The 27447-nt window shown below is 56.2% G+C and overlaps 3 protein-coding genes across 7 annotated transcripts; 1 reads left to right on the top strand and 2 right to left on the bottom strand.

Annotated features, from left to right (window-relative positions):
• Positions 1-105: 105 nt before the first annotated feature.
• Positions 106-13191, bottom strand: C2H9orf50 (chromosome 2 C9orf50 homolog). Its single transcript, XM_066254293.1, is given in 11 exon segments — positions 106-401; positions 673-743; positions 1477-1619; positions 1746-1920; positions 2100-2265; positions 4370-4527; positions 7494-7616; positions 7722-7812; positions 8083-8520; positions 8523-8591; positions 13035-13191. Coding segments are annotated over 11 exon segments (1887 nt in total).
• On the top strand, positions 12069-19272 carry NTMT1 (N-terminal Xaa-Pro-Lys N-methyltransferase 1). Of its 3 annotated transcripts, none has more exons than XM_066255978.1 (5): positions 12069-12215; positions 13638-13691; positions 16262-16474; positions 17443-17695; positions 18428-19272. In XM_066255978.1, exons 3-5 carry the CDS (start codon positions 16313-16315, stop codon positions 18682-18684), a joined length of 672 nt encoding a protein of 223 aa, XP_066112075.1. In that variant the 5' UTR covers positions 12069-12215; positions 13638-13691; positions 16262-16312; the 3' UTR covers positions 18685-19272. The 3 variants fall into 3 exon arrangements, with proteins under 3 accessions (XP_066112075.1, XP_066112074.1, XP_066112076.1); XM_066255977.1 differs by having other exon boundaries at positions 13605-13691; XM_066255979.1 differs by lacking the exon at positions 13638-13691.
• On the bottom strand, positions 19259-24820 carry ASB6 (ankyrin repeat and SOCS box containing 6). 3 transcript variants are annotated; one of them, XM_066255973.1, is made up of 7 exons: positions 24547-24819; positions 22807-22988; positions 21653-21759; positions 21452-21560; positions 20881-20967; positions 20076-20785; positions 19259-19371 (listed from the first exon to the last, which is right to left on the bottom strand). In XM_066255973.1, the coding sequence occupies exons 1-6, from the start codon at positions 24657-24659 to the stop codon at positions 20118-20120; spliced, it is 1266 nt and encodes a 421-aa protein (XP_066112070.1). In that variant the 5' UTR covers positions 24660-24819; the 3' UTR covers positions 19259-19371; positions 20076-20117. The 3 variants fall into 3 exon arrangements, with proteins under 3 accessions (XP_066112070.1, XP_066112071.1, XP_066112073.1); XM_066255974.1 differs by lacking the exon at positions 19259-19371 and having other exon boundaries at positions 19764-20785; positions 24547-24811; XM_066255976.1 differs by lacking the exons at positions 19259-19371; positions 21452-21560 and having other exon boundaries at positions 20539-20785; positions 24547-24820.
• Positions 24821-27447: the final 2627 nt, after the last annotated feature.

Below are 27447 nucleotides of genomic sequence, written 5' to 3'. Positions count from 1 at the left end.
GCTCGCTGCTTGCTGACAGCGCGCTCGCCAGCTTAGCAGTTTTTGGTTTATCAACAAAAGGAGAGAAAGAGAAGTTGGGGGCTGTCGGCCACCCGCCCGCCGCGGTCAGTCAGGTGGCACCGGGCGGGAGGAGGCGCGGAGCCGGGGTACACGAGTGCCGTGCGAGGGGAAAAGTTTCCGACCCTTCAGCTCCAGGCTGAGAAGTTTCGGCCGCGCCAGGCGGCGCCAAAGCCAGGCCAACACTGCCCTCGCGTGGCGACCACGCGACACTGCGTCCGCCGGCCGGGCGGGGGAAACTGAGGCCCCGAACCGGCGAGATGGGCGACGCAAGGTCACCGAGAAGAGCCGTAGTAGAATCAGGCCTCCTCTGACACCCATAGGCTCTCCAGGAAATAGAAATACTGGGGAGGGGAGCGTGAAAGTCCAGAAAATGGTATGGAGAGGAGGAGTCATCCCAGGGATTCAAATCCCACTTCAGTCTCACCTCAACTCCCCAGCCAAGGCGGCAGTAGCACTGCCCCCAGCCCATGCCGCACAGGGTTTGTCCAAACTGTGCCAGGTATGTCGCCTTTCTTCTGGAGCCAGGGCACCCCTTCAAAACAGGGCTCGCCCATCCACAAGCCGTCCTGGCTGTCAGATCCCCACCACCCGCCTATCCAGCCGGGATCCCACCTTTTTCCTGTGGATTCCTCGGCAGTTCCTTTACTGGCCAGGAGGTGGCGATAAAGACCCGAATCCTGGGCCTGGCCAGGGGTTGGGGCCAAATCTGGACAAGGACTGGAGGGGGGCTCAAATTGATCAGCGGTTTGGAAGGCAGTTGTCACAGGGCCACACCTGGCAGATAGGCAGGCCTATGGGGTGGCCTGCTGGGTCAGTTCAGCGGTCAGATAAACTCCAGGCAGTACCCAGACCACCTAATCTGTCATTATCCCCTGATGTGTCTTTGAATACTGCCCAACCCCTCCCTCCACGACTAGCAGAGAAGCTTCCGGCTGGGCCCTCCCAGATGCTGTGACCATGGACTGGATGGTGTGTGCCTAGCCTGGGGGGCGCAGAAGACAAACGCTGGTGTGCACACACGCGGCTCTTTCCCCTCAGCCGGGAGAGGGAGGTCATCAGCAAGCAGCTTTTGGCTCCATCAAAGATGGAGGCTGGGGGCAGAGGTCAGGGCAGGTGTCTGGTTCAGGGGTGGGCTGTTCCAGACTGACAGAGGCTTGGGCCCAGGTCTGAGGTGTGTGGCAGGGTCTCCCACCTTCCAGAAGAGGGGTTCGCTAGAAAAACCCTTACCCCTGGGGATACCTTGCCTCCGCCCATCAGCCTCACCTCAGCTGTGCCTGCCCCCTCCCTCCCCCTGGTCCGGAACGCTGGAGACCAGTAACCAGGCGCTGGGAGAGGCGTGCAGGGTGAGACCTGGCTGCAGGTCCCAGCCACCCGGGATGGACATTTATTTGTGGGGCAGGGAAGGCCTCTCCTCACCCCTGGCCCACGTCCATGCCTGGGCTTGGGCTCCAGGGCCTGTTGTTCTGTGGCTGGTCTACGGGAGGCAGGAGGGGCTGGTACTTCTGCGAGCGGCCTCGCTTCAGGCCCGGGTGCAGCTCCAAGTGGGGCAGGAGGGACTCCTAGCGTGAGAGGGAGAACCGGCTGGGTGCTGGGGAGGGGAACTCTGGGGAGGTGCTTTACCTGGCACCCTGGCCACCCCACGGGGCAGGGGTGCCCCGGGTGGTCAGCTCCCCACAGGCGCTCACCAGTTTCCGGCTCCAGGAGCAGGGTGATTTGCCCATCTGGTCGAGAACACTGTGGGAGCCCAGGAGGGTTTTGCTGTCTCTTTGCTGCCTCTGGGCCGTGGCCCTGGGGAGGAGGGGCAGGCTGCTGTTCGTGGAAGTGTCCTCAGAGAGGTGGCGCTGCAGCTTCAGGACGGGCCTGAGAGGGACAGGAGCCGGTCAGCTGTGTGGACCCCAGGTCCCCAGTCCACCCCTGGCTGGCAGGGCCCCCAAGGGCCCAGACTCTTGGCCCGCCCCTGCTGGACAGGGAGATCTGCAGGGTAAGGAGGGGGAGCCCTGGCAGAGCGTGTGAACCCCAGCCCTCCCGCGAAGTCTCACAGGCCAGGGCTGTCCCAGCTGAACGGGGAGCTGGCCACAGCCTCCGCCTTGGCCCTGGAGCACAGGGCTTTGGGCAGACTCTCCAGCCATCTCCTGATGCCCCCAAACACGCGCTCTGGTGCCGCGGACTGGGTGGCTGGCTTGTTCTCCGCAATGACCTGCTGGACTGGAGGAGAGAGGGCGCCGTGAGAGCTGGGCCTGGGAGGGGGCACTACCCCCCAGCTCTCCCCTCCTCCCTCTGGCAGGCAAGGCAGGCAGAACCAGTCTCCATGGAAACCCAAGGCTCCCCAGTGCCTTCTCGCTGCCTCCAGAGAAGGCTCAGGTTTGGAAACTCTCTTGTGTGACTGTTTGTGCCTCGATGACCCATCTCTGCCCCCCGTACACCCACTCCTGCTCCTCCCGAAACGGCCCCCTCTTTCTACAGTGTGAAGGCCAGTCACCCCCTCCACGGAAATCCAAGAGAGGGGCTGACATTCCTACGGGGATGGCGGGGGTGCTGGGGGCTGGGAGTCCTTCCTGTCCGGCAGCTGACAGGGCCAGGAAACACCGCAGAGCCTCGCTCTGCGCCCTGGGGTGAGCCCACCGCTCCGGTGGCCGGTGGCTGACCAGGAGGCCGACCAGGAAGCTCTCTCGTGCCAGTCAACTGCCATTTACATGGAACTGTTTCTCCACACGCCTCCTTTTCCTGGATTCCCAGAGGGGCTGGGGACCCTCTGGCTTCTCTTCCTGGCCGCTGTCAGCTGCTCTCAGGACCTTGGCTTCCCCATCAAACAACCAGAAGTCGGGCAAAATCACAGCTTCTAGGCCCCGGCCGGTTGGCTCAGTGGTAGAGCGTCAGCCCAGCATGAGGATGTCCTGGGTTCAATTTCCGGCCTGGGCACACAGGATAAGTGCCTATCTGCCTCTCAACCCTTCCCCCACTCTCCCCCTCTCCTTTCTCTCTATCTCTCTCTTCCCCTCCAGCAGCCAAGGCTCCATTGGAGCAAAGGATGCTGAGGATGGCTCCATGGCCTCTGCCTCAGGTGCTATAATGGCTCTGGTTGCAGCACAGCAACAGCCCAGATAGGCAGAGCATCGCCCCCTAATGGGCTTGCCGGGTGGACCCAGTCTGTCTCTCTGCCTCCCTGCTTCTCACTTCAGAAAAATTTAAAAATAAAATAAAATAAGAAAATCACAGGTTCTATCTGCAACTTCCTGCGACCCTCAGGGAGCGGGTTAGGGTCCTGCCTGAATTGGTGAAGCTCCTGATTTTTAGGGCTTTCCCTACAGCTGCTTTGGGGCAGCTGACTCCTGAAAATGCACACAGTAGGTATTCAAAAAAAGAAAAGCCCCCAAAAAACAGATGTAAGTCCTGGCCAGAGAGCTCAGTTGGGTGGAAAATCATCTTGCAGTCCAGAGGTTGCCCGTTTGATCCCAGGTCAGGGCACATACAGGAACAGATTGATGTCCCTGTCTGTCTGTCTCTTTCTCTCTCTAAAGTCTATAAATAAAAAAATTAAAAAGAAATAGATGCAGGCCATTGACAGTCGGAGGCCATGGGGGCCGCAGGATCCTGAGAAGGGAAGAGGCCGGGCAGGTGGAGAAGGGGTTCTGGCGAAGGTTATGCCAGAGCAGGACAGAGGCTGTCCCTGCCTGCCGCGTCACCGGAAAACACTGGAAACTATGCCCCAACTGACAGACACGATCACATTCATCCCCGAAGGGCTGAGAGCAAACTTGTGCCCGGAACCCGGGCCTGCAGGTTCCCAGAGTCCTTGCCGGACGAGGGGGTGCTGGCCGTCCCCAGAAGAGAGGAGGTTTCATCTTCTGGACCTTTCTGGGCACCTGCTTTCATGGATAAGGGATGGAGATGTTTCTGGGCCCTTCCCGGGTCCCCAGCCCCTATCGGCGTGGCGGGGGCCAGACGTGGGGTTGGGAGGCTGTGGGTGCCGGTTAGAAGGCGGGCAGATGTGAAGTGTGGGCACCGTTGGGAGCCACAAGTCCTCCGGTGGTGGTGAGCCCTGGGCAGCCCTGGTTCCTGGTTCAACAATGCGGCCGCATTGCTTTGGGACACTTCTATTGGACCTCAGACCCTCAACTCGGTCCTTGAAGGTCACCCTGACATCCTCCAGAGAGGCGGGTTTGGGCGCCTCCTCTGCAGGGTCAGCGGCCTCGTGGCCTCCGCGGGCTGGCGGCTGAGTCCCAGGACCCAAGGCCACAGGCTCGGCTCCCCAGGTCCAGCTGGAACCTGCCGCAGCCGCAGCGCCAGGGCGCCCGCCCCGTCTGCTTACGCGCACAGCTGCGCTCCCAGTAGCGCAGCGCTGTGTCCCGCAAGGTCTCGTCCGCGAAGCGCACTCGGAACGGGCACCGCCGGCGGGGCCCTGAGCTTTCCCCCGAGGAGCTGTGGGTGAGCAGGGCCTTGAGTTTGGGGGCCTGTAGACCGTAGGGCCTGCGGAAAGAGGCAAGAGTGAGCGCCAGACGCCAGACGGGGGCTCGCTGTGTGGTCCTGAGTCCCCCTCCTGCTGGCCTTGCCCGAGCGCTTCCGCCTGCCAGGCCATGGGCCAAGCACGTGGCACGCAGCACCCCACCAGGCCCACACAACTCCGTGTCATACACCATCACTATTCCCATGTTACAGATGAGGTGGCTGAGGCACAGAGATGGTCTGCAACTCGTCCAAGGTCACAGAGCCGGTCAGGGATGGAAACAAGATTTGAATCCTGGTTCCGGAGCTGGCACTCTGACATATCAGGCATTTCCGCAGGAGGAATACGGGTGTGACCTCAGGCATCAGGCAGTCCAGGGGTTCAATCCCAACTCTTTTGAGCTTCATTTTTTTTTTTAATCTCTAAGATGGATGGTGATCAGGCCTGTCCTACAGGGCTGTGAAGAGGTGGGTGGACTGCAAGCCCCCTGCCAAAGGTCTGCAGGGCTGGAAGTAAATGTCTCTAACTGGGAACTGTTCTTATTATCTATATAATCGTCAGTCTCATTATACCCTCCCCTGCAGCGTGATCTTGGGGAGACTGCCCTCAAGTCTCCATTTGCAGTTTTCCCTTTTTAAATGATGTATTATATATTATAGGCGTGATACTAGCGTCCTTATAAGGGTTTGGGGAATATCAGATAGCTTATGTGAGGCATGCAGTCCAAGTTCTGTGCTCAGTAAAGGAGTCTGTTATTGTTACATGTGTTGCTATTAATTTTGTCCTCAAGGCCAAGGCTGCAAGAGGGCCTGCCTGATCCATCCATGTCTCTGTTCAGAAATGCCATGTTCAACCTTAAGTACATACATATTAATACACCTGCATCCATCTGTCTGACCACATCTTGATGTATGTGTGGACCCAGAGGGGATGCTTTTCATCAGCCCACTATAGAGCCAGATAGGCAAGAGGTGTCCAAGTTGTCGCCATATCAACACCCACTTGGTGCTGGCTTCAGGGCCAGGCCAAGGCACGCCCAGCTCTGCCCATGGCCTGAAATCCCAGCATCTCCTCTCAAAGGCTGCTGGAGCCTGTTTTAATGCACCCTGGGTCCCCCCCCACCCCCACCCCCACCCCAGGGCCCATCAGGGAATCTCACACACTGGAAGGTGCTCAAGTATTCACTCTTGAATATGGAACACTGTGAATGTGCCCATCCCCTCTGTTCTCACAGTCGAGATCATGAGTGTCATACTTTTATTTATTATATCTTGCGAGGAGTGGTGTGTTTATCTGGCTTGAGTGATTTAAATTTCCTGGGTTGGCAAGTGCATTACATCTCTGGGACCAACTCTGATCTATTGGTGGTGTCTGCCTGAAGCACAATCAAGAAGGATTCTGAGGGTCAGTGGGGAAACGTGCTATGATCAATTAGTACTGTCTGCCATGGGTCCAGCATGAGAAGGAATGGTATATATGTCATGTGTTTACTCTCCCTGGTCTTTAAACTCGTGAGCAATGTCCTTCACCCCTGTTTAAGCCTGTTTAGGCTGGAGGAACTTTTTCTGCATTATTCCCCCTCTCCATTAGAGCTATGGTGTTTAGGCCCAGGTGAGCTCTAATGCCCAGGCTCTTCTCCTACCTCCATCCCTTATTTTTTAATTTATTGATTGATTGATTTTAGAGAGACAGGAAGGGAGAGAGAAGAGGAGGGGAAGAGAGAGAGAGAAATATTGATCTGATCCTGTGTGTGCCCAGACCAGGGACTGAACTTCTGTGCTTCAGGATGACACTCTATCCCAGTGGTAGTCAACCTGGTCCCTACCACTAGTGGGCGCTCCAGCTTTCGTGGTGGGCGGTAGCGGAGCAACCAAAGTATAAATAAAAAGGTAGATTTTAACTATAGTAAATTGTTTTATAAAGATTTATTCTGCCAAACTTAGCGAAAATCCGACATAAAGTACTTGGTAAGTAATTATTATTATATGCTTTAACTTGCTGTAACTCTGCTTTATAAATTTTATAAAGTAAAGTTACTTCCCTACTTTATAAATCACCATGACTGTGGAACCGGGGGGCGGTTAGAAAATGTTTCTACTAACAGAGATACAGAAGGGGCAGTAGGTATAAAAAGGTTGACTACCCCTGCTCTAACCAACCCAGCTAACCAGCCAGGTCTCCATCCCTTAATTTATTTCCCCCAATATTTGACATATAGCAAAATTTAATAAATTTTAGAGAAAGAAATGGGTGCATAACTAGTGGAATGAGTGAAAGGATGGAAGGCTGGTGAGTGGGTGGGTGGATGGATGGACTGATGGATGAATCAATGAAAAGGTCTGAATGAAAGAACTGGACCTTAGGAGGCTATGTAGATATATGGATGGGTGGGTGAATAATTATGTAGATAGGGATGTACACTTGTAGATGGCTTCATGACTAGATTAGTGATGGAGAGTATCCTGGATTTATAGGTGGATAGAAGGGTTTGTAGGTGATTGATTTGCAAATTGGATTCATGGACAGAATTGTGGGAGTTTGTGAACAGATGACTGACTGACTAGATGGGCAGATGGATGGATGGGAGGGTGGATGGGAGGATGAATAGATAGTAGAAGACCTGGTTCACAGAGAAGATGTATGCAGGGGTGGATGGGTGAATGGGAGAATGAATATCTGAATGGATGAATTATGAATGTGTTGGTAGGAGACCTGATTAATGGGGAGATGGATTCATACATGTTGATGGATGATTCTTGAACGTGTTGGGAGCAAACCTGATTCATGGATAGATCTATGTAATGACAAATGAGTGGGTGGGTGTGCGGGTGGGTTCACAGGTGGATTATGAATGCTTTGGCAGAAGACCTGATGGATGGACCCAGAGATAGACAAATAGATGGATAGACAGGTAGATTCATGGGTGAAAGACAGAGACAAGAAATGCTCTTTCTCGCCCTTCCCCTGTCCTCATCCTCCCCTAACTCACTTGTTGGCCTTTTTGACCTTGGTGAATTGCTCCTCGGGATCTAGCCTCAGCGGCCCCAGGGCGGGTATCTGATGGAGCAAAATCTTCTTAAGACTATTCTGGAAGTTTGATGATGACTGGGCCCTTGAAGACAAAGAGGCCACACCTGGCATGAGTGGTCAGAGTCCCCCACCCTCCAAGCATCAGTGGCAACCCTGTTCCCACCAGCAGGTCACTGACACTCACCACAAGTCTGGGAGGAAGGAGCAGTTGGGACAGTGAGGAGAATGGCCTGGCCAGTGCTCTGACACACCTTTTTGATGTTGTGATTCTGAGGATGCTGGGAGCCAGGAGGAGGTAGAAATAGTTATGAGCCTTTGCTTGTGGCCAGCCCTTTCAAGGGTCTTCCTAGTTCTATGGCCTTGGGCCTCAGTTTCCTTAGTCCTACCATAGGGGCAATGGTAGAAGCACCCTCAAGGGGTGATTGCCAGGAGCTCAGCTAACATTAGCATGGCTCTTAGAGAGATGGTGGGACCTCCCACTGGAAGTGATCAGCCCGCTAGCCCAGCTCCCGAGGGACCCTGCAGGGCCCCACCCTGCAGGGCCCCACTCAGTAGCTGCGGCTGCTCAACCCACTCTGCCCCGAGCTGCCGCAGGACCTCCCGGAACCTGCTAGGGAGGAACTCGGCGACGAGGGCGCCCGAGGAGTTCGTGGCCTCCCTGGCAGAGCCGCTCCAGGAGGAGCCTTCGCACTGTCCACGCCTGTAGCGCGGGGGCACGGGTGTCCCGGGCGCGCCGGCCAGGAGCAGGGTCGGCAGCAGCAGCGACCTCAGCCCGGGCCTGTTCCGCGCCGTCCGCGGGGCCACGGTGGGCAGTGGGAGCAGGCACCGCGGGGGCCTCCGGACGTCCACTCCTGGCTTTGTAGGCGAGGACCCGCCGCGGGAGGCCTGCCACCAGTCGGCGCCGTCCCCCGAGACCCCCGAGCTCCGGGATCTCCCCGCGCCAGGGCCTGATCCGAGCTCGCGCGGAGGCAGACAGGGCAGCCGCGGTCCCCGCGTCGGCGAGCGCCCTTGCGGGGGAACCTCTTGGGCGCCATCTGCTGGGCTCAGGGGTTGGGGCCTGGCCCCGCGATCAGCTCAGGGCATCCTCACACCAGGTGTAGCGGGGTGGTTGCCGTCTGAAGGGGAGGAGAGGGCATAGGCCAGCCCTCAGCGCATAGTGCCCAGAGCGAAGCAGCGTGGTTTGGGGGGAGCATCGCCAGCTCGCCAGACACCGAGTGGCTTCAGGCTAGAGTTCGCCCAGCCTCTGTTTCCTCACTTGGAAGATGGTGACTGTTAAAGTACCCACCTTTTCTGAGTAGCTGTGACGTTTAAATGAGTGAGCACATGTAAATGGCTCCGAATAGTATCAAGCACGTCATGCCGTGCGTGCTTAACAAACACTAGCTGCTATTATTATTATTATTATTTAAGATGGCTGTAATTTAGAATTTAGTCTCAACTCCACTGCTTATTAGCATTGGAAGCTGGAGCAAGCCAACTGATGGACTCTCAGTGGCCTCATCTGTAGAATAGGGATAACAGAGGACCTGCTCCTTTGCCAGCGTGAAATAGCGTCAAGTCCTGGAATCTCTTCCTGCTATTAGCACTCACCCTGCTGGGAATTAGGAAACCTGGAACCAGCTGGAGCCAGACCTGCTGGGCCTCCCTCCTGCTGAAGCCTCCCAGCCCTCCCACGGCCCCGCCACCTCTCCACGCCCCCATCCCATCCTCTGGGGTGCGAAGCTTGTTGAAAATACAGACGCCCCAGATTGTGAATTAGTAGGTCTGGGTGGGGCCAAGACACATATTTTAAATAAATTCTCCCTTTGGGAGACGGAAGCCCAGACCACCCCCAACTTCTGACACCAGGGGTATCTGAGCCTGCTTCCTCCTTACTAACCCCACTCCCAGATGCTATCGGCCCTGCGCTGGCCCAAAAGGTCACACTCACGCTAGTGGAACTTCTAGACAGGATCAGAGAAGGTCTCAGTGAGTTTAGAGGCCCCTACAGGTGACTGGTGCTTGGGAGAGCCCATCTTCCCCAGCTGGTCCCTCAGCTGGCCCCTCCCTGCTGCCTCCAGGGCCTCTTTAGGGCCATTGTGACCCGCCCCTCACCCAACCCAAGTGAGGAGCAGTGGGCACTGAGGTCTGGGGACAGAGGGCGGGGCTGTTGTACTCAGGATGCCAAGGCTGCAGTCACAAGGGGGTGGGAGAACCCCTGACCAGGGCAGCCAGGCCAGAGCCAGGGAAAGAGAGCCTGTGGTTTAGCAACCCGCTCCAGACCAGGGAGGCCTCAGTGCTCAGGCTGGGCTGATGCCTCCAGAAGGAGAACTTCCAGCCGAAGGCGGGGCAGTACCAATGAAGGGGGGCCTGGGATCTAAGAGAATCAAGTTCGAGCTCATACTCTGCCTCTGTGCTGTGCGACACTGGACAAGTCTTGGTCGGGGCTCCGTGGTAAAATGAACTGTTAGGGAAAAGCTTGAATTGTGACATCTGAGTAGGGGACAAGGGTAATTTGGACGAGTAATTTCACTGGCATGGTATCATTACAATTTGAAAATGAAAAATAAAGGCCTGACTGAGCAGTGGCACAGTGGATAGAGTGTTGGACTGGGATCCGGAGGACTCAGGTTCGAGACCCCGAGGTTGCCGGCTTGAGCGTGAGCTCATCTGGTTTGAGCAAGGCTCACCAGCTTGAGCCCAGGGTCGCTGGCTCGAGCAAGGGGTTACTTGGTCTGCTGAAAGCCCGTGGTCAAGGCACATATGAGAAATCAATCAACGAACTAAGGAACCGCGACGAAGAATTGATGTTTCTCGTCTCTCTCCCTTCCTGTCTGTCTGTCCCTATCTGTCCCTCTCTCTAACTCTCTCTGTCTCTGCTACAAAACAAACAAACAAACAAACAACAACTTTGTTATTCAAATTCAAAGTGTCTGCCTGGAGGAGGTGTCACAGACTATGTATTTTATTTTGGCGAATACTCCTCAGCCAAGGATGGAAGGTCATATCTCCTTGGGAAGTTGGAATACTGAGTGGGGAGGGTGAGAAATTTTTATATTGTTTTGAAAATATGTGATTTTTTTTCCATTGATTTGAGAGAAAGAGAGAGAGCAAGAAAGGGAGAAAGAGAAAGAAGTGTCAACTTGTTTCACTTAGTTGTATTCTCATCGATTGCTTCTCTTACGTGCCCTGACCAGGGGTCGAACCCATGACCTCTGGTACACCTGGTCAGTGCTGTATCCACTGAGCCCCATGGTCAGGGTTAAGGGTATGTGAGTTTTTTAAAAAATAGATAGGAACACCAGACTAACTAGATAATTTCTAAGGAGACCTCCAGTCCTTGCATGCTTATACACTGATTGAGCAACTACTATGTTTGAAGTTTGGGAATTCAGGAATGCAAGAGGCTTTGAGATCAGAGGACTGGCCAGATCTGGAAAGGTCTTGGAGTCTGTGGGTAGGGAAGGGACTTCCTCTTCTGTTGACAGAAAATAATAGTAGGAGTGGAGTTTTAGGTACCCCTAAAAGAGCTAAGCTCAGAGCTATCCCCAAAATAAGATTACAGACACCCGCAGCAATTGACATTACCCAGGAATTGTCTCCTTCCCTTAGAGATATGGAAAATGAAGCTTGGGAGGGGACCCAAGTCTGATCTGGAGAACTCCAGCGAGGATACTAAGTAACATAAACAGATTTGGGGGGACTCTGTAGCCCCCCCCCTTTAGCACCCTCGGCCCATGTAGTTTTCACTTCATTAGAGCAAACACACTTTAAGCACCTCCTGTGTGCAACACCCGGAGGAAAGTAAGCACTGGCAATCTAAGACCAGGATGTCAGTTCAGGAAAAATAAACTTAGGATGAATACTGTCATTATTAACAGCTGCAAATGCAAGGCTGAAGGCTTGCCGTGCAATATGCCACCCATTTAGCCCTCAGAGCTTTAAAAGGTGAGCAATTATTACATCTGTCTGGCAGAAGAGAAGACTGAGGCTTGGAGAGCTTCACCAAGCTATCTGCAAGCTCGCGTTCCCATCTAGCCTGCTTCAGGGATGCTCCTATTACACAGGAGGGACCTGGCGAGGACAATCCTTTTGGAATGGGAACTTCATGGACTGTTCTGCTGATTCGGGGTGAAAACCCCTGGGCACTGCCAAGGGTATTTCTTTTTTTCTTCTTTTTCTTTTCTTTTTGGATCTGTATATTATTTTTAAAGATGTTAATTGTTATGGGTGGGATTTGAGGAATAAGGCTTTCTCCTCCCCGTCCCTTTACCCAGTGGAAAACCCACAGAACATTCTTTCTTTCGAGTCCAGACTTATCCCTACCCGGCAGGGGAGATACCATGATCATGAAAGTCCAGACTTAGGCCGTCCAAATGAACTGGTGCACGTGCTGCAGGCGGGAAGGATCAGCGCCGCGGCGCTTCTAAGCCTGGGACCGGCCTCTCCGAAATGCAGAAGTCAAGTTAGGTCAGGCGCCCACGGGGCGGGGCCAGCCGATCGCGGGGCGGAGCCACTCCGGCCCCGCCCCCAGGACACCGGGAAGTGACGTGGAGAGACAAAGGCGGCACGCGCCGTGAGGTGTCGTGTCTGGCGGTGGTCTGGCCAAGGTGGTTGTGGGCGCCTGGGGTGTGCGCTGTCGCCGCCCTCTCTTTCTCTTCCCCGTCCTCTTCTTCCCGGTCCCGGGAGTCCCCTACCCGGGGTGAGTAGCACGAGACCGAGTGGGGGCGGCGGCCGTGGGGAGAGGGGAGGCCCCGACCCCCAACTGCCCTAGGCGCCCTGAGGCCCCGGCTCGTGACGTGACCCAGCGCGAGATGGCCCGGGCCCCACGTGCGCGCTCCGGGAAGGTTTGCGGGCCAGGCCCAGGCCTCGGGTGGGGGTAGAGGAGGAAGGCCGGGGCACCCGAAGCCTGGGCCAGGCACTCCCCCACGCCGGTCCCTGGGCCGCAGCAAGTCCCTTTGCTTCTCCGAGCCTCAGTTTCCCCCATGAGAAACGAGGATAAGGAGAGCACCCACTCAGAGGTTGGGTGCTATTATTCATAAAATGCGCAAGGCAGTGCCAGTTGCCTAGGGGCTGCTATCCTATTTCACCTTGGAACCAGCCCCATATATGGCCTGACACAGGTGCCACTCAAAAGACAATTTGCCTCCCAAAGACCTTGGAGCCAAGGTCAACCTGTTTGCCGAGAGGATGTCATATCGGAAGGCAGGGTTTGCAGCCCATCAACCGTGATCTCTCTGGACCCTAGTTTCTCCAGCTGCGTAATGAAGGTAGAATGAAACAGCTGGTGTCAGAGATCCTGGTACCCCTGGGGAGAGGCAGTGTTGCAGATGGTCTGAATGGATCCAGTCATTGCGGTGTGAGCTGGGATGAGCCCCCAGGAGGACTAGGACCTCGACTGGGCTAAGATATTTGGGTTCCCTCCTTGTTCTGTTCCTGGTTTCCTGTGTGTCACACCACTCCTTGAGTGGAGTGTTTTTTCTGTCTGTTAAACTGGGGGCTGTGGGAGAGATGGAGGTACATGTGGAATGCTTTGGTGGAGACCAGAAGCCATAGAGGCACAAAGACAGCATCTCCAAAATCTTGGCGTCTTTCTGTGCTTGCAGGGACGGGGAGCCCTTCCCGTCCCCTGCAGACTCAGCTGTTTGAGGCTGCTGGATGGACCGACCACCCAGCATAACAGTAAGAGTCCCTTCTGTGTGTCCGGCACCCTACAGTGCAGAGGGCACTTCAGTGCATTCTTCTCTCTGATCTTCACACTTGGCAGGGAAAATTAATGAGAATCTCGTTTGACAGTAATTTCTAAACTGGAGAGAAGATGCATCCAGCCCTGTATGGCTCACTATGCTTTTACATCCACATTTAATCATCCCAGCCTTCCCATAAAGTCAGCATTGCTCCCATTTCATACAAGAAGAAACTTCTATAACTGAGGTTGAATGTCTTATCTGAGCTTACCCAGCTGGTGAGAAGCGGGGCCAGGACGCAGACCTGGTTCATCTGACTTCCCTTAGAGCCTTTGTTTATTTTTCACATTTCTCCCTAATTTTTATTTTCTTCCTCCCTCTAACCATCCCTTTCCTTTTCATAGAGCATCTTGCCATTCTTGTATGTCCAACTGCAGACACACAGACCCGAGGAGAGCAGGCCCCATCCAGCAGGCTGCGAGTGGGAGGAGGTAACTTCAGGCAGGCTCTGGCCTCCTGTTGCTTTCAGACTTTTTCTTAGAGGCTGAGATGACTCAGAGGCACTGACAGTGACATGAAACACCATTCTCTTTCATGGATCCGGGGAAAGGAGAGGAAGTGGAGGTGGCCAGGTGACCATGAAGGATGGGCATGCACATTCTACCTGCCGAGGAGCAGAAGTCCAGTATGAGCAGAGGGTTTCTCCCCCCCTCTGAGCTAGCCTAGGGCACACACAGCCAGCTTGTGCCCCGGCCCCTTCTCTGTCCCTGCGTCCCTGCTGCAGGCATAGTTCCTCACTGTGATCCGAGCAGAGTGCAGAGGACTTCCCGCTGTTTGACTGATGATCCCGCCAGTCCATTCTGGGGACCTCCTGCCCACACTGGGAGGCCCCAGGAATCACATTTCTAATGAATCAGTGCTTAGAACAAATGTCAAAGTTATACTTGCCATTTCCTGGCCTAGATGTGCCTCCCCTGGCTTGTTCCTAGAATCTGCCTGTAAGTGGAATTCTTGTAAATTAGATTATTCAGGGGACCTTGACATTTAAAGGAATCACGTTATAAGGCTTTTGGTAAAGCAAAAAAAAAATCATATTGTCGGTAATGGCTTTCAGTGTTATAGTTTTGAATGGTTGGATTTTTATCTGTGGGATTGTCTTAAAAGTGGAAACTGGGCCCTGGCCGGTTGGCTCAGCGGTAGAGCGTCGGCCTAGCGTGCGGAGGACCCGGGTTCGATTCCCGGCCAGGGCACACAGGAGAAGCGCCCGTTTGCTTCTCCACCCCTCCGCGGCGCTCTCCTCTCTGTCTCTCTCTTCCCCTCCCGCAGCCAAGGCTCCATTGGAGCAAAGATGGCCCGGGCGCTGGGGATGGCTCTGTGGCCTCTGCCTCAGGCGCTAGAGTGGCTCTGGTCGCAACATGGCGACGCCCAGGATGGGCAGAGCATCGCCCCCTGGTGGGCAGAGCACCGCCCCTGGTGGGCATGCCGGGTGGATCCCGGTCGGGCGCATGCGGGAGTCTGTCTGACTGTCTCTCCCTGTTTCCAGCTTCAGAAAAATGAAAAAAAAAAAAGGAAAAAAAAAAAAAAAAAGTGGAAACTGGCTGTAGCCACACAAAGCTCATTTTTTGATTCATTCAACAACCAATTAGCAAACACCCAGCCTGTATGGAGTGCTGGACTAATGGTGTTCCAAGTAATGACCCTGACCCAGGAAACTTACATCCGGGGAGGTAGGCGAGGAGGCAGAGAGAGTAGGGCCGCGCAAGGGTTTGAACCCAGATTTATTCTGTTCATTTAATGGGAGCTGAATGTTTTCTTGAATGCCTGTGTGCCACGTGGGATACCAGAGGAATCCAATGATGCATGCAGCTCAGTGTCACCTCTCGGCTGCTGCGCGTCCGCTGTTCGAAAGCACTCGTCCTTCCTTGAGTTGCCAGGACACTTCTTGGCTCAGTGAGAGTCCTCTAGTTTCTCCCCGTGTTTTAGTTGGTTTCATTTTTGCCCTGTCTCTTACTGGACTGCAAGCCCTCTGGGGGCGGGGCTTGATGTTGCCGAGCCTCACAGCAACCAGAACAGCGCCTCCTTGGGATGAACATTTATTGACGTGACGATGGGTCAGGGCAGGGTGAGATCAGTCCTAATGTCCTTCCCCCGCATGATGTGTCCCTGCTGGCCGAGCGTGGAGCCGGCGCACGGTCCTGCTGCACCTGAGCTCTTGGCGGGGGTCCTGCTGTTGCTTTGTGGTCCCTCCCCTCTGTCTGGCCCCCCTCCCCCCTCACTCCACTCAGGGTCTGTTTTCGCCCTTGCCCCTCTAGTTCACACAGCTGCCCATACAGTCCTCAGAAACACACATCTTAGGTCGTTCCCTGCTCCACCCAGAGTAGTTGAAGCTCATTGCTCTTTAGGGTGAAATGCTGCTGCTGCCTGTGCCCCCAGGACCGTGGGTTTCCGGGGGCAAGGGCTGTGCACTCCCTCTTTTCTTCCTGGAGCAGTCTCCTCGCCTTGTTTGCTGAGCGAACTCTTTCTCTTCCCTTGTTTCAGCTGATGTCCCTTCCCGGGTGCCTTCCCTGACCCCAGCGGAGCTAGGTCCCTAGGGTGTGCTCTTCCAGTATGCTGGCTTCACAGCCCTGGCAGTTGTGACTGTGTCACAGCATGGTGCCTGGCAGAGTCCTGGCTCCTTATTGAAGGGCTGGACCCCACAGTGAGCTTGCTTCTGTGCTGCTGAGTGAGAGGCCTGAGCCGTCCCGCCCCAGATCAGCCCTAACGTCCCCTGTGGCAGGCTCTGGCTTCTTGCTTCACTGTCTCTTAAGTGTAGATCGGATTCCCTGTCCCCTTAGGTCAGAAGCCATTGAGCCAGGTGTCGTGTAGAGTAAAAAGCACTAGGAGCCAGGACTCTGGGTCTCCTTTGAGATAACTCAAATGCAAGAGACAGAAGGCACTGTCCTCCAAGGGGCAGCAGCAGGCCTGGGGACGCTGGCATTGCCCTACATCAGGCAGGACTGTGATCAGCAGTGTGAAACTAGGGCCCTCAACCTGGCTGATCCACTCCTTTTTTTTTATTCAGGAAGAGCCTCTGCTGAGTCTGTGTCTGAGCAGAGACGTGGCTGGGGACAGCATGACGAGCGAGGTGATAGAGGACGAGAAACAATTCTATTCGAAGGCCAAGACGTATTGGAAAGAAGTGCCCCCGACAGTGGACGGCATGCTCGGGGGGTACGGCCACATCTCCAGCATCGACATCAACAGCTCCCGGAAGTTCCTGCAGAGGTTTCTGAGGGTAGGCAAGGCTGGCGCTCCCCAGGAGAGGCGGTGTCGGTGCCACCTCCTGGTGTGTCGCAGGACGGTCTGCGGTTGGTGGTGTCTGCCCCCCAGGCCTCGAGGGTGGGACTGCCTGTGGACTGAGCCTCAGGTTCCCAGACTGGAGCTGGCCATGATGCTGGGGGGTTCCCTGGTGCCAGAATTGAGTAGTCTCCCTTTCAATTGTTCAGTTTTTCCAGGGACGAAACCTTGCTTTCTGGCCACATTTGTGGGCATTTGGGCCGTGGGCGTGGGCTGTTCTGCTGGAGGCAGGCTCCTCGTTACTCATCCCACTGCTTCCCCCCAGCCCGTCCCGGGCCGGCATAGCCATGGCTGCGGCCTCCCTGGTCCTGCCCTTCTCCTCTCTCCCCTAGTGTGCACCGGAGGCTGCCCCCGGCCTCCCTGGTCCCGCCCCCTCTCCTCTCTCCCTCCGTGTGCACCGGAGGCTGCCCCTTGCCCGCCGTCTGTCCCCTCTCCTCTCTCCCTCCATGTGCACCGGAGGCTGCCCCTTGCCCGCCGTCCGTCCCCTCTCCTCTCTCCCTCAGTGTGCACCGGAGGCTGCCCCTTGCCCGCCATCCATCTATCTGGTGTTTCTTTTCCACCTACTTGCCACCTTCCCAAGTTTGTTAAAACCCATGTTCACTGATTGCCCGCTTCTGTTCTTTTGCTGATTTTATTCTCCATGCTGTCATTTTCGTGGGGCCTCAGGAGTGAGAGATGAATGCACTGGTTCAAGTTAGCACCTTTCAGTAGAAGTTGGCTTTCATTTTAGAAACCTGTGACCCCCAGAAAAATTAAGTCATACTCACAGCCACCAATGTCCCCACTGGTGCCAGCTACAGCCCGTGCCCAGTTTAGATTCGAGTAATCCCAGGGGTGTGGCAGTGGCAGGGCCGCTCTGGCTTTCTGCCCCTTCCTGACAGCGTCTCCGCCTTCCCTGCGCTTTAGGAAGGCCCGAACAGGACAGGAACCTCCTGTGCCCTGGACTGCGGCGCTGGCATCGGCAGGATCACCAAGAGGCTGCTCCTGCCACTCTTCCGAGTAGTGGACATGGTGGACGTGACGGAGGACTTTCTGGCTAAAGCAAAGACCTACCTGGGTGAGGAAGGCAAGAGGGTGAGGAACTACTTCTGCTGTGGTCTCCAGGACTTCAGCCCAGAGCCCAGCTCCTACGATGTCATCTGGATCCAGTGGGTGATAGGTGAGCATCCTGCCTCCTGGCTCCTCGGCCTCGCACGCCTCCCGCTTCGGAGACTGAGCCCCCCGAGGCCCCCGAGCCGACGCTCCTGCGGCAGGCGGGCAGCGCAGGGCCCTCCGGGCCTCCCGGACCGGACCGTGGGGCACACGACCGGAAAGGCACACCTCCTTCAGGTTTTAACTCAGTACCTGCTGCCACCCACTGAGGGGGCAGGTTTTTGTGAAAAGATCTAAATGACCAGTAACTGACAAAGAACATGGGTAGTTGTTGTAAAAGGGTCTTTTTAATGAGGAGAAAGTGAAGCTGTGGCCGTCCCTGCTGTTGGCAGTGAGGAACCCGGCTTTGCTAGCCCGTCCTGCACCTCAGCCTGATGGCACACCCAGGGTGCTCTTCCCGGGCTGCACACCTGCTGGGGACATGCTGGGTCTGGCCCCCTATTTTGTGGTCCCAAAGTCTGTCCGGAGCGTTAAGGTAGGGAAAGAACTGTTTGGCCCACGTGGAATCCCCGTTGCACACTTCACGAGCGTCCGTGGGTAGACCACTTCTGAGCCCGCTCCCTTACACAAAACGGGGCTGGTAAACCCCTCCAGCCTGCCGAGAAAGCCAGTGAGGCCGTGTGTGTTCCACATAAAGGAAGCGCTCAGTTAAGCCAGTTAAGGGGCAGCCGCCAAGAACACCCGGTGGAGTGTATGTACGTGCCCGCACTGACCCCAGCACCCCCTCCGCCCTCCGCAGGCCACCTGACCGACCAGCACCTGGCCGAGTTCCTGCGGCGCTGCAAGCGGGGCCTGCGCCCCAACGGCATCATCGTCATCAAAGACAACATGGCCCAGGAGGGCGTGATCCTGGACGACGTGGACAGCAGCGTGTGTCGGGCCCTCGAGGTGGTCCACAGAATCGTCCGCAGGGCGGGCCTCAGCCTCCTGGCCCAGGAGCGGCAGGAGAACCTCCCTGATGAGATCTACCACGTATATAGCTTAGCCCTGAGATGAGCAGGGGCTGGCAGGAGGACCGGTGCAGGGGGGGACCTGGCGGCTGGTGCCAGCCAGAGGTTCCACGTCAGTGGTTCGCAAGTGTTGAGTGAGGCTACTAAATATACCTGCCTGTCGTCCACTCACTATATAGGCTCTTTGTACAAATAATAGGGCCCCACAGGGAGGAATACAGCTGAATGGGTAGCAAGGCAGGAGGCTGGCTCTGCTGCCCTAGGCAGGGACTGGGCAGGGCAGGCCTCAGGGAGCACGGTGACCCATCAGAGGCAGAGTCCCTGGGCTCCCAGCACCAGCACCAGGCCTGCCACCCACCGGCTGGCTGCCTTAAGGGGAGGAGAACCCCCTTTACTTGATTGAGGACACTGCCTCGGGGGACAGGAGCAGGCTGCTGGGACCTGCGGCGCTGCTGCGGGGGGAAATTCACGTGCCAAGTCCTCTTTGGTGACGTGGCCTTGCGTCCTCAATGTGGTCATCACAACAGCCCACAGCAAGGGAGAGGCCGGTAGCCTCATCTCGGCTAGGCCCTGTGGCTCCTCCTTGGCAAGTGTTTTCCGTCAGAAATAAAAGGGCGCGTCCCTGTGCTGTGAAGGCCCTGTCCGTCTGGAGTGGTGCTTTTCTCTGCGGGACAAGTGTCGGCTACCTGCTCGCGCAGCCTGCCTCTTCCTGGCCGCTGTGGGGTCCTTCCTACTGAACTGGGGGGCGGGCAGAAATGTTATACAAGGACCTTTAAGGCCAAGAGAAATCAGTTTAATTTGGTAATATAAATATGTCATTTAGCTGCCTTAGATTATTTCTCAGGCATTTATATAATTCACAGTGACCAATGTGACAAACGGCTTTGTGGGGGCTCAGCATTGGGCAGGACAGGTGGCTTTCAGTCCTGGTAGCTTTCTCCATCAGCTGAGACATTCTGGAAAGGGCTGTCCCTAGTCATGCATGATTGCTTTTTAGTAAAAGCCATGGTCCCCAAGACCCCAGGTGTGGCACAAACAGACCGGCTACCAGAGCACAGCCCTGTGCCTTGGTGGGTGGGGCCCCAAGTGGCCTGGCCGCAGAGCTGAGGTGCTAGCAGGAGGCAGCTCACTTTCTCCCGGGCCCACCAAAAGCACTTGTAGGGTACAGGGCCTGGCCTAGCTTGCACCCCAAAGCCCCACCTAGCCTCTGCCGGCTGCGGCTCTCAGCAGGGCCTTGGCTTGGAGCTGCCCTGCTTCTGGAAATAGCCACCACTCCCTCTTAACTTGTCCCAAACCTGAACCCCGTCACTGTTTCCAATGTGGGTTGAGAACTTAGGGGTACAGCCAAAGGGGTGGGGGGCAGTCTCCCTGGAAGACACAGGGCCTCTCCCCACTGGAGGGGGCACAGCTGCAGGCCCCCCCAAGGCTGCCAGATACCTACCCCCCCACCAGGTGGTGGAGGGGCCGGACCGGGTCCACTCAGATGTCCTCTTCCACAGGGCCGCTGTGCTCACTCAGCAGGTACCACTTCAGCCTGTCGGGCAGAGGCAGGGCTCTGACCTTCGCGTCCACGGGCCACGGCTGAAGGTAGAGGCGGATGCACACCCGACACAGGTGCTTGAGGGGAGGGGGGTAGCTCTCCAGCTGCCTCAGAGAGCCGTGAAGGGCCTGGATCTTCCCTGCCAGGCTGCCCACAGGGTGGATGTCGAAGTTCTCGGGGAGCTGGAGTCTTTGGGAATTAGTCACCATGAGATCCAGCACGGTCTCGGCTTTGCGCAGCAGGTCCGCGTGGCTCTCGTCCTCGGCGCAGCCCGGGTGGGAGCAGAGCCTGTCGAAGATGATGTGGAAGCCGGACCAGCAGGACGCGCCGTGCAGCGAGCAGTTATAGGCGGCTCCGGACTCCAGCAGAAAGCGCAGGAGAGGGAAGTGCACTTTAAAGCTCTTGAGGCAGATGTGTGTGAGGGACTCGTGGGCTGGGCACTCGCTGGGGTCAGCCCCGTGAGCCAGCAGCAGCTGCGTGACTTGGAAGCAGAAGCGGTTGATCATCTGAGCTTCCTCTTTGTCCCCTCCCACCGTCTCACCGAGCAAGAAGATGATGCAGGTGAACACGGTGTCCCCGTCTTTGGTGGTCGCCTTGACGTCGGCCCCTAGAAGAGCCACCAGGGAGAACGCTCAGGGTTCAGAGGGCAGGGAGAGCCCGCGGAAGGACAAGGCTCGGGGACAGCCTGCGGCCGGGCCTCACCTCCTTCCAGCAGGAGCCGGATGTTCTCCGTGTTGTGGATCTGCACCCCGTCGCTGCTGGCCAGGGCGTGCAGCAGAGCCGTCTTCCCTACGGAGGGGCGACAGTGAGGAGCAAGACAGACCCGCGTGCCGAGGACAGGGCGACCAGAGGCGGAGTGACATACAGACGCTCAGATGAGAAAATGAACTTTGGAAAGGATGGCCTTCTCGGCTTGGGCTGAGGGTGACTGCTTTCTAGCCAATCTCTTCCCACTCACACGAAACAGAGCAGAAGGGTCAGGAGGTAGGATTTCTCTGGACCCCGAGGTGCTACCCTAGACCGGGCTGGGTCTCTCCTTACAGGAAGACATAGTTCCCTTGAAGGTGAGCGCATACATCCCCCACGGCCTCCTACACACAGCCCTCAGGGGCTGGTGTGGGGCTAATGACTGCACTCTCTCTAAAGCCTCTGCAACTCGGCAAAATGCACCTGTGCACACCGGGCCACGCTGTGCCAGCGGGTGGGGGTGCTATCCGATCTGCCCACCTGTCGTCCTGGGGTACCCCAGGCCTTTCCCACAGGTGGCACCCACCATGCTTGTCAGCTGCATTGACGTCGGCTCCGAGGTCCAGGAGGCGTCGCAGGCAGGGCAGGCGCTCTGGCTCCTCACTGGCCAGGTCCAGGGGGCTGCTCTCGTGGATCTGAGCCAAGAAAGCACAGCCAGGTTGGCCGGGGAGGCTGCTCACGGCCCCCTGCTGAGCCCCTCTTCAGAGCGGCCGGACCTGGCTCTTACCCGGTCCCTCCGGTTGATGTCGGCCCCGTGGCGCACCAGCAGCTCCACCATGTCGGGCTGGTTTCGCAGGACAGCAATGTGCAAGGCCGTGTAGTAGGTGACTGGGTCTGAGGGCACAGACGCAGCGCACGTCAGTCCTGCCTACAGGCACATTCCTGCAGGATCTCTGGCCTGGCAGCCCAGGCCTGGCACTGCCCCCGAGGAGGCCCAGGCTCCTGTCACCCGGGGGGTCAGAACACAGTGTCCTCATCAGATGTTACAGCACAGGCTCTAGAGCCAGACCTAGGTACGGGTCCTGGGGCTGTTCTAGTGGGCACGGTCTTTAGTCTGTGCGGGCTTCAGTTTCCTCTTCTGTAAAATGGGACCATAAAATAGGCATCTCCTCCTGGGCTATTAGGAGGACGTGCAGAGTGACAGCTTTTTAAGCGTGGCGAAATGAGCCATGTTCTCTAAGCTGGGTCTCCGAGCGACTGACTTCACAACAGGCACCACCTCAGCTCCTGGACCCTCCAGGAGCCCAAAACCCTGAGCCTGTCCTCATGCGGGTAGAGGGGACACACCTGGCCACATCTTGTGTCAGGACCAAGACCACCATTTGGTCCTAAGTCGACCCTGCTGGGCTCCTGGCTGACCTGCCCTCCCTGGGGGAAGCCAGAGAGGACAGGAAATGCCCCCCACACACACCTACAATAAAAGCTAGAGGCCGACAGTCCTGCTGTGACACGCCCAGGCTGGCTGGCTCGTCTCCCCTCTTCCTTCCGCATGAACAAAAGTGTGAGATGGCTCGGAACCTGCCGAGGCCGGGCACGGTGCCAGCAGCTGCACTGCTCACCTTAATGGAATTAGCTGGGAGCTGGGAAGGTTCGCTCAGTCAGTCACATGGTAGAAGCAGCAACTACCTTGCTCTTAGACCAGAGGCAATAAGGGCCCTGTGAAGCCCAGGCATACGTGTGTGTGTGCATATGTGGGGATGGGGGTCCGCCCAGTGTGGGTTTCCTCAGTCATCGCCCATGGAATAAATGGGGGAAATGACTTCTAAGAGAACAGTCAGGCAGTGCCCAGAGGCCTGGCGCCCTCCCTGGGCGGGGCTGCACCGAAGCATGCCACCTATCCGCCCCAGCTCCCCCCCCCCCCCGGGGGGGGCACCCTCTGACCTTCAAAGCTGAGGTTGGCCCCGTTCTGCAGGAGAACATCAGCTGCCCGGGTCAGCCCCAGCTCGGCCATCTTCAGCAGGGCATTGCTCACGCCTTCCTGGTAAAACGGAGAGTGGGCCTTTCTCTCCAGAAGCTCGGTGAGAACAAGGAGGCGGCTCTCCTCGTCAGGGACATAACTGGGCCTGGAGCAGGAGAGAGGCGGACCAGTTGAGGGCAAGAACAGCTCCAGGACCAGCTGCCTGGGCACCTATGGGTGTGTGGCCTTTGGTCTCCTGCTGCCATCACCCACCCCTTGCCCCCAGGCAGGGCCCTGACTCTGTGGGCAGAGTCTCTTTGGAAGAGATCTGTGGTAGAGAGGGGGCCAAGCTGGGTCTCTAAACTGGAGCTGTTCCTCGGGTTTGCTGAGAAAGGACTAGGAATGTTGCTGCCTCCTCCCAAGTTGCAGAGAATCTGGTCCCTGGCTTGGTTACAAAGCCTCACACACCCGGGCCGTTGGGACTGAGGGGAACCCCTTTGGTCAGGAGCATGAGCCAGACACACCCTTCCTCAGACACTGACTGTTCCTGAGCTGCAGAGGACACCAGCCAGGCAACCCGCCGGGGCGTGGGCAGCCCTCCTTCCCCGCGCACACTCACTGGGACGACTGGTGGAGCTCCCGGTCTTCCAAAGGCCGGGTGGACACAAGGCTCTTCCCATCCCAGCCCTGACCCTGCTACCTCCCCCAGCCGCCGTGGACAGCCCATGAACTTGTACACAGTGCCACCCATTTCCTCCTCTTGGTGAGATTTTCCTTCCTCATGGGTGCTCCCCACTCCCCCTTAATCTCACTCATCTGCACCCCTTCAATTGTGGGGACCAAGGTTTGATCCTTACTGCTTGGGCAGGATTCCAGCTACTGCCCCCCCCCCCCTACTGAGTGCCCAGTGCCCTGTGGATGCAAAGCCGACGTTCTGGGACTATAAAAGGCGATGCAGCCTCCCTCTGCTGCCCCACCTCCATCCACCCCCAGAACAGCCTTATGGTTAAGGAAACACCTTGCACTGCATTTTCAGAACAAGCCCAAAGTGGACAGAACAGCACTGCAGAAAGCCTGCGTTTCCACCACTGTCCCTGGAGAAGGGCACAACCATCACTGTGTCTGAAATTCCAACTGATGCCCTCACTCACTCACTCACGCGATCCCCCTCTCCTCTGGAATTCTACATACTTGACATGACAGTCAGTCTCCCCTCTGGTGCGCAAGCGCCACGAACGCTGGGGGTTTTGCTTAGCTCACCGACATGCCCCCTGAATGATTCACTTTCTGACACCTTCCCCACGGGTTCACGGAGAAACCCACTCCTCTCTGTATAAAATGCTGTAAGTCAGCTATAGAAAGTTTATTTTCGCACTGCTCTGAGGTAAGAATGGTAGCCTCCAGAGATACTACCCTGCTCCTTTGCCACTCCAGGTGGAAGGCACCCGGCAGGGCACAGGGTGGGCGCTAAGGCAGAAAGCCCGCGGACAGCGCCCTCCAGCGGTCCCCGCACCGGCCTGGAGCGCCCTGCACCCAGCACAGAGCAGGGTGTGGGCCCGCGCGTGGGAGCTGGCGCTCTGAGCCGCGCGACTCCGACCTCAGCCTCGGTCTCTAATCTGCAAGGTGGGCACACCCCCGGCCCCGCCCCGCCCCGCTTGTAGTGACAAATAAAATGTAGCAGAGCCAGGTCGGAGCGGCCCCGGCCGGTGGGAAGGGAGAGTTACCCATCCAGGGGCTCCTGTCGCTCGGGGTCTTGGATCCCCAGGGCGCCCAGAATCGCATCCACCAGCGGCTGGTACTCGAAGATAATTCTCCGGAAGCCGTGCAGGAACGGCATCGCGGCGGGACGGCCACACCTTCCGCCGAGGCAGGGACGCCGACTGAGCGCGACCAGCGACCGGGGGCCTGACCTGGCTTGAGCGGATCCAGCCCCCGCGCCCGCCGGGTCGGCCGCCGCAGTCGCTGCTTCGCGCCGGAAGTGACTCTCGCACTGACCTCCGGCGTCAGACCCGGAAACGAGCAGTGGCGGCAGCGCCCCCTATGGGCTGGGAGGACTGCAGCGCGTCCTCAAGCGCGAGAGGGAGGTGTCCGGCAGACACCGCGGTGGAGTTAAAGGGCGCAGACCCTCCGCCAAGCCTGATCCCAGCTAGAGGCGCAAGGGTCCCTTCCCGCCCCGGCCCGGCCCAACCCTGCTCCACCCTGCGATCCCGCGCACAGCCACTGGGCGCCGTCCGAGCTCCGCCCATTGCACGACCCAACCAGTGCAGTGACTGAGCCGCGGCGCCCCCTAGCCTGGGACTGCTTTTCTGAGGTTTAGGCATCTTCCTTTGAGCCATGTATTTGAGCCTCCCCAACCGCGAGCCCCACAGTGGGTCCCTGATGTCTTCAAGATTCTGGAAAGCGCCTATGAAGAGGTGTGCGATCCCAGCCTTGGCCTCACCGCCACCACCATGCGGGCTTGGGAGCCTCTTCCACCTGGCACCTGCCAGAGGCAAGAGTTGTCCAGCGGAGGAAAATCAGTTTAGAGTCACACTTAAAGACAACCCGATGTGTATCTTATGATTAAACATTAAAAATGAGCAGAATAAACCTCCAACAAGAGCAAAACAGAGTTCACAGGAAAGGCCCATCCAAAACACGCCCAGCCCAGGACTGGGAACCGAGTGGAGTCAAGTACCCAGCCGGGGCTGGAGAATTGCTCACTGTTGTTATTGCTAAGTTTACAAGGTTGTCGTGCAGATCAAATGACAACCCATTAAAACCCCCCATCGGGCACTCAAAACGCCTCAGTTTGCCTCCCCTTCCATGGCCTAGAAGAGCAAGAAGGAGAGGTGGGTTGAGCCACCGGGTTTCAGCCCCTTTTAGGGCAGGTCAGCACGGAAGAACCACGGGGTCCCTGGTTCCCAGCACACTTCCGCCTTGGTTCTTGCTCCAGGAAAGAAGGATCTTCTCCTTGACTGAAATTGGGAAATTTCACTCGCACGGAAATGGAGAATTGCAGCTTGTCTTGTAAAATCAGAAGATCGGACACCTGGGCCTAAATTGTTATCAGGCAACAATGAGCATCTGGATGGGGCACTTGCTCCACTGGGCCCCAGTGTCCCCAGGTGTGTTACCCTAGGCCAGGGGTCAGGAACCTTTTTGGCTGAGAGAGCCGTGAACGCCACATATTTTAAAATGTAATTCCGTGAGAGCCATACAAAATATGTTTAACACTAAATACAAGTAAATGTGTGCATTTTATGTAAGACCAATACTTTTAAAGTACAATGAGTCTCTGAATTCTTTTTAATAATGTTGTTATGCTGTTGCTAACCAATGATAAAGTACTTCTTACCATTAATGCGACTTCTGGTGCTGCATGGTTTTGCTGATGGCTTTGTAGTCTGGTTGATACGTGGTGAGGTTAAGCTTCATGCAGGCGTTGAGACTTCCATCCATTAAATGTGATAGTAGGTTGGTTCTTTACATGTGAGAAAAACTGCTCACATGCATACGTAGAGCCAAACACTGTCAGTACAGCAATACTCACACGCTGCAATGTGTGGCATGTGACGGAAAGCGCGTTCCAAGTTTTGACAATCAGTTGGTCTGAGGGTTGAAGTTTTTTCATTTCTCCCCACTTGTGTTTGCTTGCCAACTCTGCTTGCTGTCGTGCAAGTCTTTCCAAATCTTTTATTCAGTGACTTGAACTTATTCATCCACATGTCTGAGGCCTTCAGGTCAGCAGCTTGTAGCTCAAAATCTCTGATGGAGACACCGGGGATGTAACTCAGGTCAGCACTGTCCACTGCACACTCGTGTGGATGGGTGATGAACTTAAAAAGACGAGTGCGCTCACCAAATTCTCCAAAGCGTGCTTTGAATGACTGCAGGAGATTAGATGTAAAGCCCGCTAGCTGCTGGAGATCAAGATGTTGAGCAGGATCACTTGCTGTGCATGCATTTTTAAACTCTCCCAGTTTTTCAAAGTGTAGTAAACGACCTGTTTCAATGTCAGTGATGAAGAGTTCCAGCTTGTTTTCAAATGCAAACACTGCTTGTTGAAAGGATAAGACTGTATTTCCAACACCTTGCATTTTCACATTGAGCTGGTTCAGATGTTCAGTCATGTCCACGAGATAGTAGAACTTCAGGAGCCACTCAGTGTTAGCTAACTCAGGATGCTCAATGTTTTTCATTTCAAGAAAAGTCCGGATTTTGCTCAGACAAGCCACAAAACGGCTGAGCACCTTTCCTCTTGACAACCAATGCACATTGCTGTGCAGAAGCAGACCAGGATAATTATTCCCAACTTCATCCAGCAGTGTTTTAAACTGGCAATCATTTAAAGCTCGGGCAACAATAAAGTTGACCACCCGAATGACCAGCGACATGACCTCACCAAGCTGCTCGCCACACATCTGAGCACAAAGCGCCTCCTGATGTAGGATGCAGTGAAAACTTAGGATGGGTCTCTTTTCATGTTCATGAAGAAGCGCTACGAATCCTCTGTTTCTCCCCACCATGCACGGAGCACCATCAGTACACACCAAAATAAGTTTATCCATTGTTAAATTTTTTTCTTTAGCGAACTCAGTGAAAGACTTGAATAAATACTCCCCTCTTGTTGTCTCTTTCATAGG

Source organism: Saccopteryx bilineata, chromosome 2 (genome assembly GCF_036850765.1).
Source record: "Saccopteryx bilineata isolate mSacBil1 chromosome 2, mSacBil1_pri_phased_curated, whole genome shotgun sequence".
Classification (NCBI taxonomy): Eukaryota; Metazoa; Chordata; class Mammalia; order Chiroptera; family Emballonuridae; genus Saccopteryx; species Saccopteryx bilineata.
The sequence above is the reverse complement of the archived record's forward strand: the minus strand, read 5'-3'. Positions and strand labels throughout refer to the sequence as shown.